At 39.4% G+C, this 15,847-nt stretch overlaps 1 protein-coding gene across 1 annotated transcript in view; it reads left to right on the top strand.

The window, feature by feature from the left end:
* gtpbp2b (GTP binding protein 2b) overlaps positions 1–15,115 on the top strand; it is a 28,143-nt gene extending 13,028 nt beyond the window's left edge. Inside the window, exons 7-12 of the mRNA XM_085409125.1 lie at positions 1,135–1,354; positions 4,339–4,474; positions 10,512–10,570; positions 10,825–10,996; positions 13,198–13,362; positions 13,441–15,115. Of these exons, the coding sequence (XP_085265251.1) occupies positions 1,135–1,354; positions 4,339–4,474; positions 10,512–10,570; positions 10,825–10,996; positions 13,198–13,362; positions 13,441–13,629 (941 nt within the window). The 3' untranslated portion in view covers positions 13,630–15,115. The remainder of the gene's footprint in view (positions 1–1,134; positions 1,355–4,338; positions 4,475–10,511; positions 10,571–10,824; positions 10,997–13,197; positions 13,363–13,440) is intronic.
* The last annotated feature ends 732 nt before the right edge of the window (positions 15,116–15,847 follow it).

Below are 15,847 nucleotides of genomic sequence, written 5' to 3'. Positions count from 1 at the left end.
TTTTATATTATTTTTTTAAAGTCATTGTTAACCCTTTAAAGCCGGTCAGAGCTGCATGCTCCGTTTTGCGTAACTATTGTTAAATCCCTGTAGAACCTGAACCGTGTAAGCTAGCGCAATAATTTGTTTTGCATATGAAACCGGAGGAGTTGTACTTACATCTGATGCCATCAGCTTGTCCTCGGTCACGGTTTCGTTCCACATATAGCTTTGCAAAAATTGCATAAAAAGCGCTTGCAGGAACAAAAACATAATATTCCAGAAACACGTTTTGCCGTTCCTATCAGCTGTTCGTAACACTTCCCACAGTGAAATGATGCACATGCTGTTTTCTTTGCAAATTTGCATCATAGGATTGTTTTTTGTTTTTCCTGCAGTATATAAAAATTGCTGTATCTCCAAAATAAAACTATGAAGACACTCAAAATAAATTTCCTGTTGTTGTAAACTATTTTTTGCAACTTTATTGTATTTAAAGTTTTGAGGGATAAACCTCTTAAATTTCTCCAAGTAGAAATATATGTAAACAAAACAAAAGCGATTTTCAATTTTTTTTGTAGTTTATTGCACTTTTTTGCAATTTATGTAATTACTATGGACTTAATACATACATATTATTAAAATATGGGCTATAACAGTTGTATTGATGTATAGCAACTTGAAATGCTCCCACAAATGGCACTACAGCATGTAAAAAAATAATATAAGCTCTGGTGGACTTGGTTCTATAGTAGGTCTTAAAGGGTTAAATAAATATCGTCAAATAATCGTGATCTCAATTTCAGTGAAAATAATCGTGATTATCATTTTTGCCATAATCGAGCAGCCCTATAATCGACTATACAGTAATTTTTTCCCTCTCCACTTCTAATCCTGGTTACCAGTGTTTGGGTAAGTGAATCCAGATAACTGACAGATACTCTAGGTATGTTTAACTCACTTCATAGTACAGAGTCCAGGCCTCTGACTACTTTCTAGGCACAAATAATTTGAATATTTAAAAATTAAATAGAATTGTTCTCACTTGGATCCAACTGCCTTGTAACGTTTAGATTTCCTATGCACATAAGATGCGAAACATCACAAGACAAGTGTTCTGGGTAATTGAGTATTTTATTTGTTTCCTTCATCCAGCTGGTACAACTAGGGAACACCTGGGCTTGGCCATGGCGCTGAAAGTTCCTATCTTCATTGTAGTCAGTAAAGTGGACCTGTGTTCCCGAGGCACTGTGGAGCGAACAGTCAGACAACTAGAGCGAGTTCTGAAGCAGCCAGGCTGCAACAAGGTGCCCATGGTGGTGTTGAACCCTGACGATGCTGTGAGTGCAGCACAGCAGTTCACCCAGTCCACATGGTGAGTAAAAATACTCAATACTTATCAGCTACTGTGTATGGCGGGGAATAGCTTAATTGTACAGTGTATACAGCAGTATAAACAAAATTCACTAATATATAGATAAAGCAGTATATAGTGCTGCAGAAATGATAAGTGAAGGTCATGGAAATACTGCTACGATACACAAAGCACAAAATAGCTGTTCTATAATGGATGATAACATTTTCGGAAAACTTGTTTAAAGTCGAATTCATAAATCGCATTGCATTTTGGGTAATCACCACAATGTTGTTGTTCATGCACATCCAAAGCAAAGACTGACACCAACAGGTAATACGGAGGAAAATAAACTAATGAACACTAATATTAATATTGCACTGTAATAGTGACCTTGCATGGTCTACCTACAGTGGGATGCAAAAGTTTGGCCAACCTTGTTAATAGTCATTATTTTCCTGTATAAATCGTTGGTTGTTACAATAATAAATGTCAGTTAAATATATCATATAGGAGACACACACAGTTAGGGCTGGGCGATATGGCCTAAAATCCATATCGCGATATAATTTGAAGCACGTGCGGTAACGATATATATCGCGATATATTCTTTTCTTCTGTATAACATATTTTCCACACTATAAGGCACACTGAAAATCCTTTAATTTTCTCAAAAATTGAGTGTGTCTCATGTATGAATTCTGGTTGTGCTTACTGACCTCGAACCGATTTTGGCGTGCAGAAATCTGTTAAAAAATGTTTTGATGGATTGTCAGAGCATTACGGCTGCCGTAGTAAGGAGCTTCGCGGAGTAATCCGGGTCCAAAACTCCGTCTGCTTCAGGTCCCAAAGTCAAACGAACACTGAGAGAAAGGAGAATCATTTCTCCTCTTATCCGTTCGTACGGATTTCCAGCACCCGTACGAACCCTGAAAATCATCAGCGTTGCTGCTTTAGCAGGTGTAACAATTAAGTTTAACATCCAGGCATCCACGAAAACAGAATTTATTAAATTTAACGGAGTTAGAAGTTAACAGGAAGTTAGCTCGCTAGTTTCCACCTAAACATGACATACCATGTTCTGACTGAGAGATTTTTGAAACTAATTAAAACGTACAGCTCTGCTACCACTTCCAACATAAATGAAGACAGGAAACTAAACAGCAGTGGCGTTTGCAGGGTTACTAAAGTTGGACTACCTGGTATATAATGTTGTGCTACATGATTGCTAGCGACACAGCTATGTTAGCATAACATTAGCACAGTGAAGCTGGAGGATGAACGCCAACTTTTTTCCACTCGATAAATTTATTTATTTAGTTTATTTTATCACTACCTGTCATTTATTGCAGATTACTTGTATTTGCTTAATTGTTTACTAAATGTTTGAGGTGTGAAAGAAACTGCAAAGTATGGGTGTGTGTGGTTGAAGGATGTGTTCGTGCATGTGCGTGCGCGAGAAGGGGGAGGCGCGAACAGTTTTCTTGTAAAACAAAGGGGGGCCTAGCAAAAAAAGTTTGGGAACCACTGGTTTAGGGGAAGGATAAAGAAAGCTGTCTCAGAGATTTAAGCTGTCTGTTTCCACAGTTAGGAACATATTGAGAAAATGGAAGACCACAGGCTCTGTTCAAGTTAAGGCTCAAAGTGGCAAGAAAGTGACCAAGAAAAATCTCGGATAGACAGAAGTGATGAATGGTGAACAGTCAGAGTCAACCCACAGACCAGCACCAAAGACCTACAACATTATCTTGCAGCAGATGGAGTCACCGTGCATCGTTCAACCATTCGACGCACTTTACGCAAGGAGATGCTGTATGCGAGAGTGATGCAGAGGAAGCCTTTTCTCCGCCCACAGCACAAACAGAGCCGCTTGAGGTTTGCTAAAGCACATTTGGACAAGCCAGCTTCATTCTGGAATAAGGTGCTGTGGACTGATGAAACTAAAATTGAGTTATTTGGGCATAACAAGGGGCGTTATGCATGGAGGAAAACGAACACAGCATTCCAAGAAAAACACCTGCTACCTACAGTAAAATATGGTGGTGGTTCCATCATGCTGTGGGGCTGTGTGGCCAGTGCAGGGACTGGGAATCTTGTCAAAGTTGAGGGACACATGGATTCCAGTCAGTATCAGCAGATTCTGGAGACCAATGTCCAGGAATCAGTGACAAAGCTGAAGCTGCGCCGGGATCTTTCAACGACCTGAAACACTGCTCAAAATCCACTAAGGCATTCATGCAGAGGAACCAGTACAACGTTCTGGAACGGCCATCTCAGTCCCCAGACCTGAATATTATTGAAAATCTGTGGTGTGAGTTAAAGAGAGCTGTCTATGTTTGGAAGCTATTAAACCTGAATGAACTAGAGATGTTTTATAAAGAGGAATGGTCGAAAATAACTTCAACCACAATCCAGACTTTCATTGGAACCTACAGGAAGCGTTTAGAGGCTGTAATTTCTCAAATATCACTGTGTGTGTCTGCTATATGATATGTTCAACTGACGTTTTTTATTATAACAACCAACGATTTACACAGGAAAATAATGACTATGTAGTAGTTGCACTAAACTGTATTGTAAATCTTAAAAGTAAAAGTCATTCATACATGAAATACTTTTATGTCTTTTGTTGTGGCTCAGTATTTGATTACAGCACTTTGTGTTCTGTTGCAGGAGCAGGAGCTTGTAGTTACTTTGTTCTCCATTGATACTGGTCAGAGATTTCCACAACAACTTTTATGTGTCTGAGGTGTAACATTGTGTGTAGTATCTGTATTATCCCATTATCAACTTGTATTTCTATTAAGAACGGTTTTGTGTTGGTGAATTCACAATCTATTCATGATCGTGAATTCACTTATCTGTATGTCCACAGTGGAAAAATATTACACTTAATGATGTACTTAATTGAATTTTCACTTCACTGTGTGTGTGTGTGTGTGTGTGTGTGTGTGTGTGTGTGTGTGTGTGTGTGTGTGTGTGTTTGGCTGGATGCACATTTGCAGCATTACACCCATCTTCACCCTTTCCAGTGTGTCTGGTGAGAATCTGGACCTCCTGAAGGTTTTTTTGAACATCCTTCCTCCACTGAGCAACAGCAAGGAGCAGGAAGAGCTGATGCAGCAGCTCACTGAGTTTCAGGTATCCAAACCCACGTACACACATGTGCTTTTTTTTCCATCACTTCTTTTTTTTTTCATTTTTTATTTTTTTATAAACAATCATATATCTATGTCTATACATACACATTTATATACCTAAATAAGTATATTCAGAGGAGGGGGAGAGGGGAAAAAAAAAAACCCCAAAGCAAACAAGTATTTAACTGTAGCTACACCAAATAGTGCCATTACTGGGTCTGGGGGGAGCTGTTTTTTAAAAATATCAGACAAAGTTTTAAATATTTTAGACCAATAGGTAGCGATATTAGGACATGTCCAAAACATATGTGACAATGAGGCAGAATTCTGGCCACATCGATCACATCTTGAGTCAGCCCCTGGAAACATCCTTGAAACCTTCAATTTAGACAGATGGAGCCTATGCAGGACCTTAAATTGTAGTAGTCCGTGCCTGCAGCAGACAGAAGTGGAGTGAACCAGTTCTTGTGCCTTAGTCCATTGATCTTTAGTGATGTTAGTAGCCAGTTCTTCACTCCAAGCATTTCTCAAGTGGTCCAATGTAGTTGTACTGTCTATTTGCAAAAGTTGGTTGTAGATCCTAAAAATGGCTCCTTTCTTTAGCCGGTTCATTAGGAACAGATCATCTGAAACTAGCTTTTGTGGTTCATTGGGAAAGGATGGAAACGTTTCTTTAATAAAATGACGTATTTGTAAATACTTGAAAAAATCTCTGTTTTCTATGGAAAGTTTTTGCTGAAGTTGTTGAAACGAAGGAAAAAGATTATCAATAAACAGATCCTTGATTGTGTGTATCCCTTTGGAAGTCCATAGCTGGAATGTTAATCCTGAGAGCAATGTGTATGCTTGATTATGAATTAATGGTGTAAAGATTGAACATTGACGCCAATGAAAATGCTTTCTAATTTGAGACCAAATTTTTAGTGAGTCAGACACTACTGGATTTTTACATTTATGCTTACCCAGATCTGAGTTTGAATGAACCAAAGATTTAAGAGTATTAGAGAAAAAAGTCATACTTTCCATCCGTTCCCAATCAGGTCTATGTTCCCCGCCCCAGAATGACATACAACGTATATTACAGGCCCAATAATAAAACTGAAAACAAGGCAACCCCATCCCTCCTGTAATCTTGGATCTTTGGAGAAATATCTTTTTTATTCTGGGTGTCTTCTTGTTCCAGATAAACTGAGAGATTAACTGGTCTATTTTCTTAAAAAAAGTTTTTGTGATCAATATTGGGATACATCGAAACAAAAATAAAAATTTGGGTAAAGTGCTCGTCCTAATGATATTTACTCGGCCAGCAAGCGAGATGGGCAGTTTAGACAGTCTTTCCAAGTTCTGTTCAGTTTGATGGTATAAATTAATAAAATTATGTTTGAAAAGGCCAGAGAATTCACGGGTTACAGTTATTCCAAGATATTTGAAGATATTTGAGATTGTAAAAGGAAACGAGATCAATGTAGCGCTATCAAATTTTTCTAAAGAACTAATCGGAAACAATATGCTTTTTGTTAAGTTGATTTTGTATCCAGAAATTTTCCCAAATTCAGTTAGAACTGTCATAATTTTTGGCAATGATTTAGTAGGGTCAGTGATATATAGCAACATTTTTCCATCACTTCTGGTGACATAGCCCTGACTTAAATTAATTTCCTTGAGATTTACTTTATCCTCAGTATAACTCTACCCAGTACTTCATTATTGAACATGCATCGGTTAAACCCAATAGTCATTGGTTTTAACCGATGCATGACACTAGAGATGGACCGATCCGATATTACGTATCGGTATCGGTCCAATACTGGCCTAAATTACTGGATCGGATATCGGAGAGAAATAAAAAATTTAATCCGATCCATTAAATATCACAAAAGCACCTCACAAAACTTGTGACATGGCGTAACTCGGCTCATAGCCTTAGCACGTCGAGCAGTATGCATCACGTGATAGAGCGGCTGTGGCGTGCGAGACCTCTCAGTGGTCTGGTTGAGTATTTGGAGCCTCACTACCAAACCGGCATTTCATCTCCGAGAAAGTGATCCCAGAGAGAAGTAAAGCAAGTTCATAAGTTCATCTCTGAATGTTTGTAAAGCATTCCCACGTTAAGCTTAACAACCGATATATGGAGCGACTGCCTCTCTCTCCCCCTCCCTCTCCTGTCACTACTTCAATCATGAAACTGATCAATAATCGGCTGATCGGCTTTTCTGTCACGACTCCGTCTCTCTTGTTTCTTTATCGCCCACTTTGCGCAAGAAAGAGGCTAAACAACAGCAGCAGGTTTAAGCTTGATAAGCTGTTCTTAGAATTTATTTAATATTACACCAGGATCCTTTTCTGCGTAGCTGATGGCTGGTAACTGTGCAGGGGTGGGTCTAGCAAAGTTTTCCCAGGGGGGCAGGTAGGGCATTAACAGGAAAAGGAGGGCACAATGAAATGCTTTTCTGTCTTATTCTCATTTAAAATGTCTAGCTTTTAATAAATAACTATCTGAATCATACACCCAAAGTTTTAATGTGATGTAAAATGTATAGAAGTCCATTACTGTATATAGTAACTATTAAGTCTAATATACCCTAGGAAGGTTCCATCTGTGCAGTCTGCAAATTTGTTGAAGAAAGATGTTGAATCTATTTAATTATTCTTGAAAAAGGTTAGGTTGCTTAATATTTCCGCTAAGTACTCTTTAAAATACCAGAATAGGGAGGATGACACCATCCTCCCTATTCTGGTATTTTTAGGTTTAAGTTTATTTATTACACGGCGTGCTGCGGGGAAAAGCCTGTTCTAACGTTTGAGTCTAAGGTTTATTTTTTAGCACCTGGCGGCTCTTTTTTGCTTCTCATCTGTAAACACTCTGCACACTCTTTAACGGGATTCAGTTTATTTTGAAAAGTCTCAACAGGATCTTGAACTTTATTGTGAAAGGTTTATGTGCAAAACAAACAAGCGGATGGTGGAGCTACGCCATGGTTTTAACCTCGTTGTTGCTAACGACAACGCGTAAAAACAGTTGCTTGTCCATCTGTGGTGTGGTTATATTAAACATAAGAGAAAGAGAGAACTTTATGAAATTGATATAGCCACTACAATGACCATCAAAATCATGAAAATATTGCCATAAACAGTTTATTTTGCGACACCACGAAACAAACGATAGCATAATAGGAAACGATAGACATTTTTATATTGTTATATCAAACAGCCCTAGTACCCGAAACTTTATTAATTTTAACCTAACCTTAACCTAACTCTAACTTTTCTTTAACTTTAATTTTACTTTATTGCCTTCACGCCACAGTTTAGCTGCCTGGGGACCATATGAGGGGAATTGAGATACCTCTCACAACTTAACCTCCTATAACCGTACACCAAACCAAGTTTGAACTTAAATGTAATTATTTCCCTTACAGATATTTTGACATTTGAAATATTTATTTCCTTATATACGTGTGTATATAAAGAAGTTGAGTTCCCACAGTACCAAAACAGATATGTCTCCCCACAACATCAGTTCAATAACTAGAGATCATTTGGATGATATGAACATGATTTACTGTGACAGATAAACTAATGTATTTGGCGATTAGACTCTGATGGACCATCATGGCAGAAAAGATTCTCAGGCGTGACAAGAGTTAGGATAAGACCTCTCCCAGTCTAGATGGTTGTGGTGAGGAAGATGGAGCTCTGATCGGGTTACACGAATGAGAACCTGAAAGAGGGAATGACAGAGCACTGAGATTTAAACCACACAGAGTGGCTGATTGGCTTTAAAGAAGGCGGGCAAGAAGATGATTGGATTAGTGTAATGATGACAGTACTGAGTTTCACAGCATGGGAAAGTGGCAGTGGAGTAACGAACAGGCTAGCAGCCAAACACTCAGGAAAGCAAGCAGATGAATTATTACATTACTGCAGCTGCACTCGCAGTCTTACTACTACTCTTCATTGTGCAGCATCTGTTTACCACAGTGTAAGTAGAGGCCAGGGGTCGGCAACCTCTTTAGTCCTTGTAGTGCGGCTCCGTGTGGTTTGGGCAAACAAATTAGAAGTATTTAGCTGAAGTGTAATTTATTTATGTTAGTTCTTTTTTAATTGGAAGATTATTGTGATATTGAAATATAAAAATACAATTATATTCTATTATTTTTTCATCGCTCAAAATAAGCGTCACACTCACGGAAGCCGGTGTACCCGCCGAAACGCCGCGCATTTATCGAGACTTTCAACCCCAGGTAGGCCAATTATAGATCCACATTATGTCAGCAGCTCCACCGTGAACTATGTTAAAAACAAACACCGCTCACGCCTCACAGAGGACAGCTTACAGTCCTGCGTAAAGATGAAAGTGACTTCGTACAGCCCCGATTTGCAGACGCTGTGCGCAGAGGTTCAGGAGCAGAAGTCCCATTGTAAACATATCACAGCAGACCCGGCGATGTTTGCATGAACATGCTTTTCAGCATCTCTTTATTGACCACTTTTCACACACGGTTGCTGACGCATACAGCCGGCTGTAGCTTTTCAGCTCACAGCCCGACATATACCAACAACAACACAACAGCATAGATAGCGCAGACGTTAAGGCGGTGAGGCGTGATCGTGGGTGCCGCTCAGGTGCGTCGGCCTCTCCTGCAGCGGCGCTGCAGACCACGCCCCGCCACACACATTAACCAGGAAAAATACATATTTAGGCAGAATTTTGCAAATATCTATTTTTCCTCTTTTAGCAGCATAGTGCTTTTTTAAAAATCAGGTCAAGGCTCCAAAAGCCCAAAGGCGATATAAGGGTGGCGGCTCACAGCAGTTTTTGTTCACTACTTGGATCATTTTCGTTCAGCTGGGTGTCTTTCCTTTTGTTATATTTCTTTAAGAGTTCAAAATGTGTTAATTACATAAATAAAATGTAATTTTCTCTGTAGCACTTCATGGATTTCATAAGCAACACACCTTAGTTGTTCACACAAAGCATAAAGGTAAAAAACAATATATACAGTGTTATCTTCATTTCAGATGTCAAAAAGTATTTGCGGCTCCCAGTGTTTTCTTTTGCGTGGAAACCAGGTCCAAATGGCTCTTTGGGTCTTAAAGGTTGCTGACCCCTGGCACAGGGTAAAGAATGTGTTAGGTAGTAACTGTGGTGGGCCCAGAACACACAGACACCAGGGGTTTCACAGTGACAGTGTTGTGTTTACAGTGACTGTGTTTTATTCACAGTGACAGAGAGAGAAAACACAAACACAGTTCGGGGGTGTGCAGGAAAACTGGCAGGGCACTCGACCGGTCTATGGGAGGAGAACAGAATTAGAGACTGAACACAAAAGGCAAGGATGAAAATAAGTTAGGAGGAGAGTTGGTGAGCTTACTTGGCACAAACTGAGTTACAGACTCGGAAAGAAGTTTAACTGGAACAAAGGCTGAGGCAGGTGGAGTGTGTGGGCTGCTCGCGGTGCAACCCATCTCCTTAATGTCAAATAACTTAATGGCTTTTTATCATTATTATTATTGTTATTATTATTATTAACATTATTGTTTTGTTTACTCTTATTGTTGTCTTGCTGCTAAACAAATTTCCCCTTTGGGGAATAAGTAATTAAGAATTTGAATGTAATTGAATTGGTAGGCAAGGTGATTCCCAGTTCAGACCGATTAAACAGTCTTCAGAGGCACAGACAGGCAGTCGGGGAGCGAGGCAGGCTGGTGGAAGGAAAATAAGATCTTAAAACACTCGGCAGGTCGTAGATGCCAATCTAGAGAGCGAACTCGCACGTTACTACTTGTGGAAGAGGCAATACTCTTACACCAGATGTCAGCTCCCTATAAAAGCTCCGGCCTGATTTGCCACAGGTGTGCTGGTGATCCTGCGAATCACCGCCCTGCCTACCCTGCGCCGAAAAAGGAAAAAGAAAACAAAAACACACCACACACACACACCAGCCCCTAATAGAATGTGGTAGAGACGTGTGTGTGACTTGCATGCTGGAGTGTGGAAAGCGCAGACTGACATTTAATCGTTTCTGTGTTTGAAGGTTGATGAGATCTACTCAGTTCCTGACGTTGGGACTGTGGTTGGAGGAACTCTGTACAGGTGAGATAGCACTGTCTGCTTTAATATGTTGTCAATATTATTTTACATTTTATTCTTGAAACAGTGGGAACCCCAAATATTCATAGAGATATATATAACACATGACTTTTATAAGAATAGAATCTTTGATAATATATCGCAGCTTTTCATTTTACGGGTCCTTGGTTGGACACAGAGCAGGTCTTTGTAATCATGGAAAGTGCCGTGCATTACACTAAGAACAGTTTGTGTTTGTGTGACGGTCTGTGTTTCAGTGGAATGTGTAGGGAGGGTGAGAGGCTGGTGGTGGGTCCAACTGATGAGGGCCGTTTTCTGCGTCTGAAGGTGGGCAGTATCCAGAGGAACCGCTCTGCCTGCAGAGTGCTGAGGGCTGGACAGGCTGCAACGCTGGCTTTGGGAAACTTTGACCGTTCACTATTGCGCAAGGTTAGAGGCCACCTAAAGACATGAAAGGATGTAGGAGATGATTTAAAGGGGGATTCAGGTTTTTTTTTTTAAATGTAACTTGCACAAATTCATACATCTCTGTGTGTGTATATTGCATATTTTGTTTGCTCTCTTTTATTTATACTGGAAGTTACTTTGCAGTTCCTTTGAGAATTTGGAAAACACAGAGGGAAGGATCGCAGTCGACCTTCATGGTCGCAGTTTTTCAAATTTATTAATGGTGTTTAATTTCTCTGCGAAACACAGACCAGACTCATGCTAAAAATACAGAGTATTCTGTTATTAGTTCAGGATCTTTACCTTACAATATAAAGAGGTAACTTGAAGCAACGGTTGTTTTGAATTGTCCCCCAATGTGTTGAGGAAAGGATCTCTATAATTGGCAAGGACAGACGACAACCCAAAATGTTCTAACGTACATGCAAGAATTGTCTAGGAAGTAAAAACTCTGCAAACCCTACATACAAAGTGTCTCAATCAATTTATCTTTCCTTGATATAGTGACTTCTTCTGTGACTCTAAAACTCAACAACTTCACTCAGTTTAAATTTGCACAGTGTACCTTTGTAGGTCATCTCCTCATGCACCTCTGGACTGCTGTCAGTACAGCTGCTGTTATCAGATTACTATGGGCTCTAACTGTGGCCATAAATATTTTGTACTTGTAAATCAGACTGCGTAGTTGTAACTCTGTGCTCAAGTTCCCTCGCTTGTGTGTGAGTTTCAACTTAAAAGTGCAAATTTTGACCAGAAATTTCTTCCTTTCAGCTTTAACTTGTAATTATTTTTTACAAACACAAATCTTTTTTACGCACACTGAAATTCTTATCTATGGATGCACAAACATAACATGTTCAGATTTTTTGGGTTACAACGTTACAAAACAAAAAAATCTTTCTGACCGTAATTTGAGCCCTCAGATTACTTCCTGGTAATCCAAACAGAAATTTTTGGTCTCTGCACATTTTTAAGGTCATTGGTGAAACTGCAGACACCACAAGTGGTGAGAACACAAGTTCAGAGAGATGATGTAGCTTTGTATTGTATTTTTTTTTTTCAGAGAAAATTTGTCCATATAATTAAAAGAAAAACAACAAAGACAAAACTCACAAGACTATTGAATTTCTTGACTCGTTCAAATGACACATAAATTGGCACATATAGTTCCTGAGTAAGGCATGAAAAGGTGGGATGTTGCTCATGAAAAACATTTGACTTGCAGGTGTCCAAATTGGTCTAAGGAAAATTCTAAATGCATCCTGAAAAGCCACTTGCAGTTTGGCTTTGGTTATGGCTTTACTATAATTACACCATAAATGACCCGTATTTTTTTTTTAAAGTACAATAGGCTTAAAAAGTGCCAGATGTATGTGCCAAGATATTAGCTTGCTCGTACACCTTCACAGCACTGTCTTTTCACATCATCATCATCATTACAAAGATCACTTGTTAAGATATGACCCAAGTTTTATACGTTGTTCCCCACATCCAGTACTTGGTTGCTAAATGAAAAGATGGAAAATTTACCTTGTCATCCTCCTTAGTTGTAACAATCACAATAACATGCTTTTAAGGGTTAAAAGCAATATCATACTGGGCACTATAACTAGCACAAACTAAGTAACTACTGCAAACCAGGACTGTAGGGAGACAAAATGACCAAATCATCATGGAGGTTACCCACCATACACCCAGTCTTACATTCATTTAACTTGACAGAAAGATCATCAATATTCAAACTGAATACAACAGGAGACAATATTGCACTTAACTTGCATAGTTTGATGTGAGGAAAGTGTATTGTCTTTCCATCGAATGTTTTTATGCTAAATTGCTGATACATTTGTTTTTGACAACTTGTATATGTTGATGGATGTGAACCCAGCGTTGCTCTTCAAATACCAACCTGTGTATTAGAAGGTGGGCATATTATTTATCCAAAAATGAAACATTTCTCTTGTGAGCTTGAACTTATGGATGATAGAAGCTAGTTTTGGATTCTACCACCTGGAAATGTCTGAGAGTGTGCACAACCAAGTTGTAGGAAAATTTCAATTTATTCGTAACAAGTTGCGCACTAATGGATAAAGGACTGCTTTTTGATACCTGTAAGACCTGCAAATATTCTACAACTGCTGATAACAACCTGTGGTTACATCAGTGTGTTATTGGTGTTACAGGGCATGGTGATGGTCAGTCCCAAGATGAACCCAACCATCTGCTGTCAGTTTGAAGCTGCCATTGTCCTGCTCTTCCATGCCAAGACTTTCCGTCGGGGGTCACAGGTCACCATACACGTTGGTAATGTCAGGCAGACTGCCACTGTGGAGTGCCTTCATGGAAAGGTTTGAAATTACATAATACATGATTATTTTTCAAGCTTCTATGTAACCACATCATGTAACCTTGGATTTCTGCTGCAGGATGAGCTGCGTACTGGCGAGAGAGCTGTTGTTCGTTTCCGCTTTATCAAACACCCCGAGTACTTGCGCCTGGGCGCTAAGCTTCTCTTCAGGGAGGGCGTCACCAAAGGCATCGGCCATGTCACCTGCCTGCTGCCCCCTTCTCAGAATCACAACCAGAACCACGACCAGAACCTGCAGGATTATTAAAAATTGCTCCTTCATCAAACAGACAGATGTTGAGGCAGTGAGAATGATGACTGCTTGGGGAACATAGGTCTCTGATCAAATTTAGCCATGCACATCATGTTGGAGTCCCACCTGTTTTGGATCTATGTTTCTGTCCTCATCCGTTCCTGCGGTGATGTCAGAAAGGCTGTTTTCCAGCAAACATTCATATCTTGAGTTAAAGCTGGATGACCATTAAGTGGACTTAAGCCTGAAGATTAATTTGAAGTTTTGCCACAGATTGATTAAAAGGTTCCTTTTTATCATTGCCGCTGTCATTGGAAGATAGCAGGAGTATTTTAAAAGCATGAATAGTGCTTACTCATTGCTGATGTGGAGTGAAGGTGTAATTCTGTTTCTCTTGATGTGCACGACGGATTGACCTCGCTCTTCGTACTGTCTCAGAGACATGTTTGCACGCTTAAACTCATCAAGAAATTTGGTGAGGGAAGATTATATTTAGCACATACTTTATTTTCATTAGTCTTAGGTGGATTCCTTTCTAAGGAGTCTGCTTATGATGCCAAACATTTTAGACCCTTGCCGTGGTTTTTTCGCGGTCTAGCCATTGACTGGGGTATTTTTCACAAAGCATTGGATGAGTCAGGCGCCATTATCTGACAACATTGGTGGGCAAACTATTAATTTGTGATTTCAAATTATCACCAGAAGTGTGTAACTTCATTAGCAACATCCTCCCGAAATGCGCCAACAACATTGAGAGTAACATCCTCCTTTCTGACCCTTAATGCTCACTGGTCGCTATGATAATGCGTAAATATTTCCAAATAAGACACACAACTACAACAAGGGAAAAGACCCAGTTAACTGAGTTAATGATAGAAAACCCTGAAAACCATCAATTTCACACCCGAGCCTCAACTCTCGCGGTACGAAATGACTCAGGCTGTTTTCCAACAAACATTTGTGTCTTAACTTAAGCTGGATGACCATAGTGGACTTAAGCCTGAAGATTAATTTGAAGTTTTGCCACAGATTGGGGGTTGCGGACTGCTGGACTAATTATTGCAATGACTGATCTATATGTACTGAATGGTTGACTAAGGCTACATTCACACTGCAGGTCTTAATGCTAAATTCCAATTTTTTGATCAAATTCGACTCTTTTTTTTGTCTGGTTGTTCACACTACAAATAAAATGCAACAGCAAATGCGCTCTAGTGTTCACGGCATGCACAAAAGAAGACGCAAAAGAAGACGTCACACACAACACGCTCTGCTTATAGAAGTAAAAATGGCTGCTACAGAGCTAGTAGGTGTTGTTTCAGCAGTCTATCAATTTCTGCACAGTCATAACCGACATAATTTTGAAAAATTATTAGGAAAAGAACGACACTGAGAAAAAAAGAGAGCCCGTGCTTTAACAATGGCCTCGTTTGGACCAGTGGCTCCATGCAGAGGTATATATGGCCACGGAGTCGTTTAGCTTGTTTGAATTGTCTCCCCATATGCTAATCAAGTCCAAAACCTCAGTTTCTGTGATCGGATATGGGTCGCATAGGGTCAGAAAAGTCGGATTTGATGCATTTTCGCCTGCAGTGTGAACGTAGCCTAAGATGTTTTGATGATTCAAAAAAATGTTTGGTCTTTTGATTTGAGATCACATTGTACTAGTTTGTGTTCAGAACTGTAAAAACATACTTCATGCTAATACTTATTTCTGCAGGACGACCAGGTGATTTCATTACAGTTATTTTTTGAGGATGATTTACTTTCTGAATGTTGGATGAAATATATATTTTCGTCCGGAGTTAAGCTGTTAGTTAAATGCATCATAAGTCACTGTGTTCCAGGAGTGTGACAGGTTCCTTTTCCCTCAAGAAGGTGAAAAAAATTTGTAGAAGAAACTGGTATTAAATTCTTAACCATCAAATCCTGTACATTCAGTATCTGCATTTACGAATGGCAGAAATATTTGCTACTAGGTTTCCAGTTTGTTCCAACTCTCCATTCATATTTGTTGGCTGTATTAGAAGTTTGTACATTTTAGAAGCCAGGCAGCTTTTGCAGCTACACCTAACCTGCATGCCCTTTGAGTGATTAAAAAACAATCGCACATTTCAAGTATAACACACATGTGGTGGAGTGTTTATGCAGGTAAACTTCATTTTTCTGGGGTTCTGTGCAATTGTAAAGCTAAATATTGAATGTACTTTCCTTGATCCTGTGTAGCATTTCA

Source organism: Rhamphochromis longiceps, linkage group LG6 (assembly GCF_057381845.1).
Source record: "Rhamphochromis longiceps isolate RC_006_pf linkage group LG6, R_longiceps_female_GT1.1, whole genome shotgun sequence".
Lineage (NCBI taxonomy): Eukaryota > Metazoa > Chordata > Actinopteri > Cichliformes > Cichlidae > Rhamphochromis > Rhamphochromis longiceps.
The sequence above is the reverse complement of the archived record's forward strand: the minus strand, read 5'-3'. Positions and strand labels throughout refer to the sequence as shown.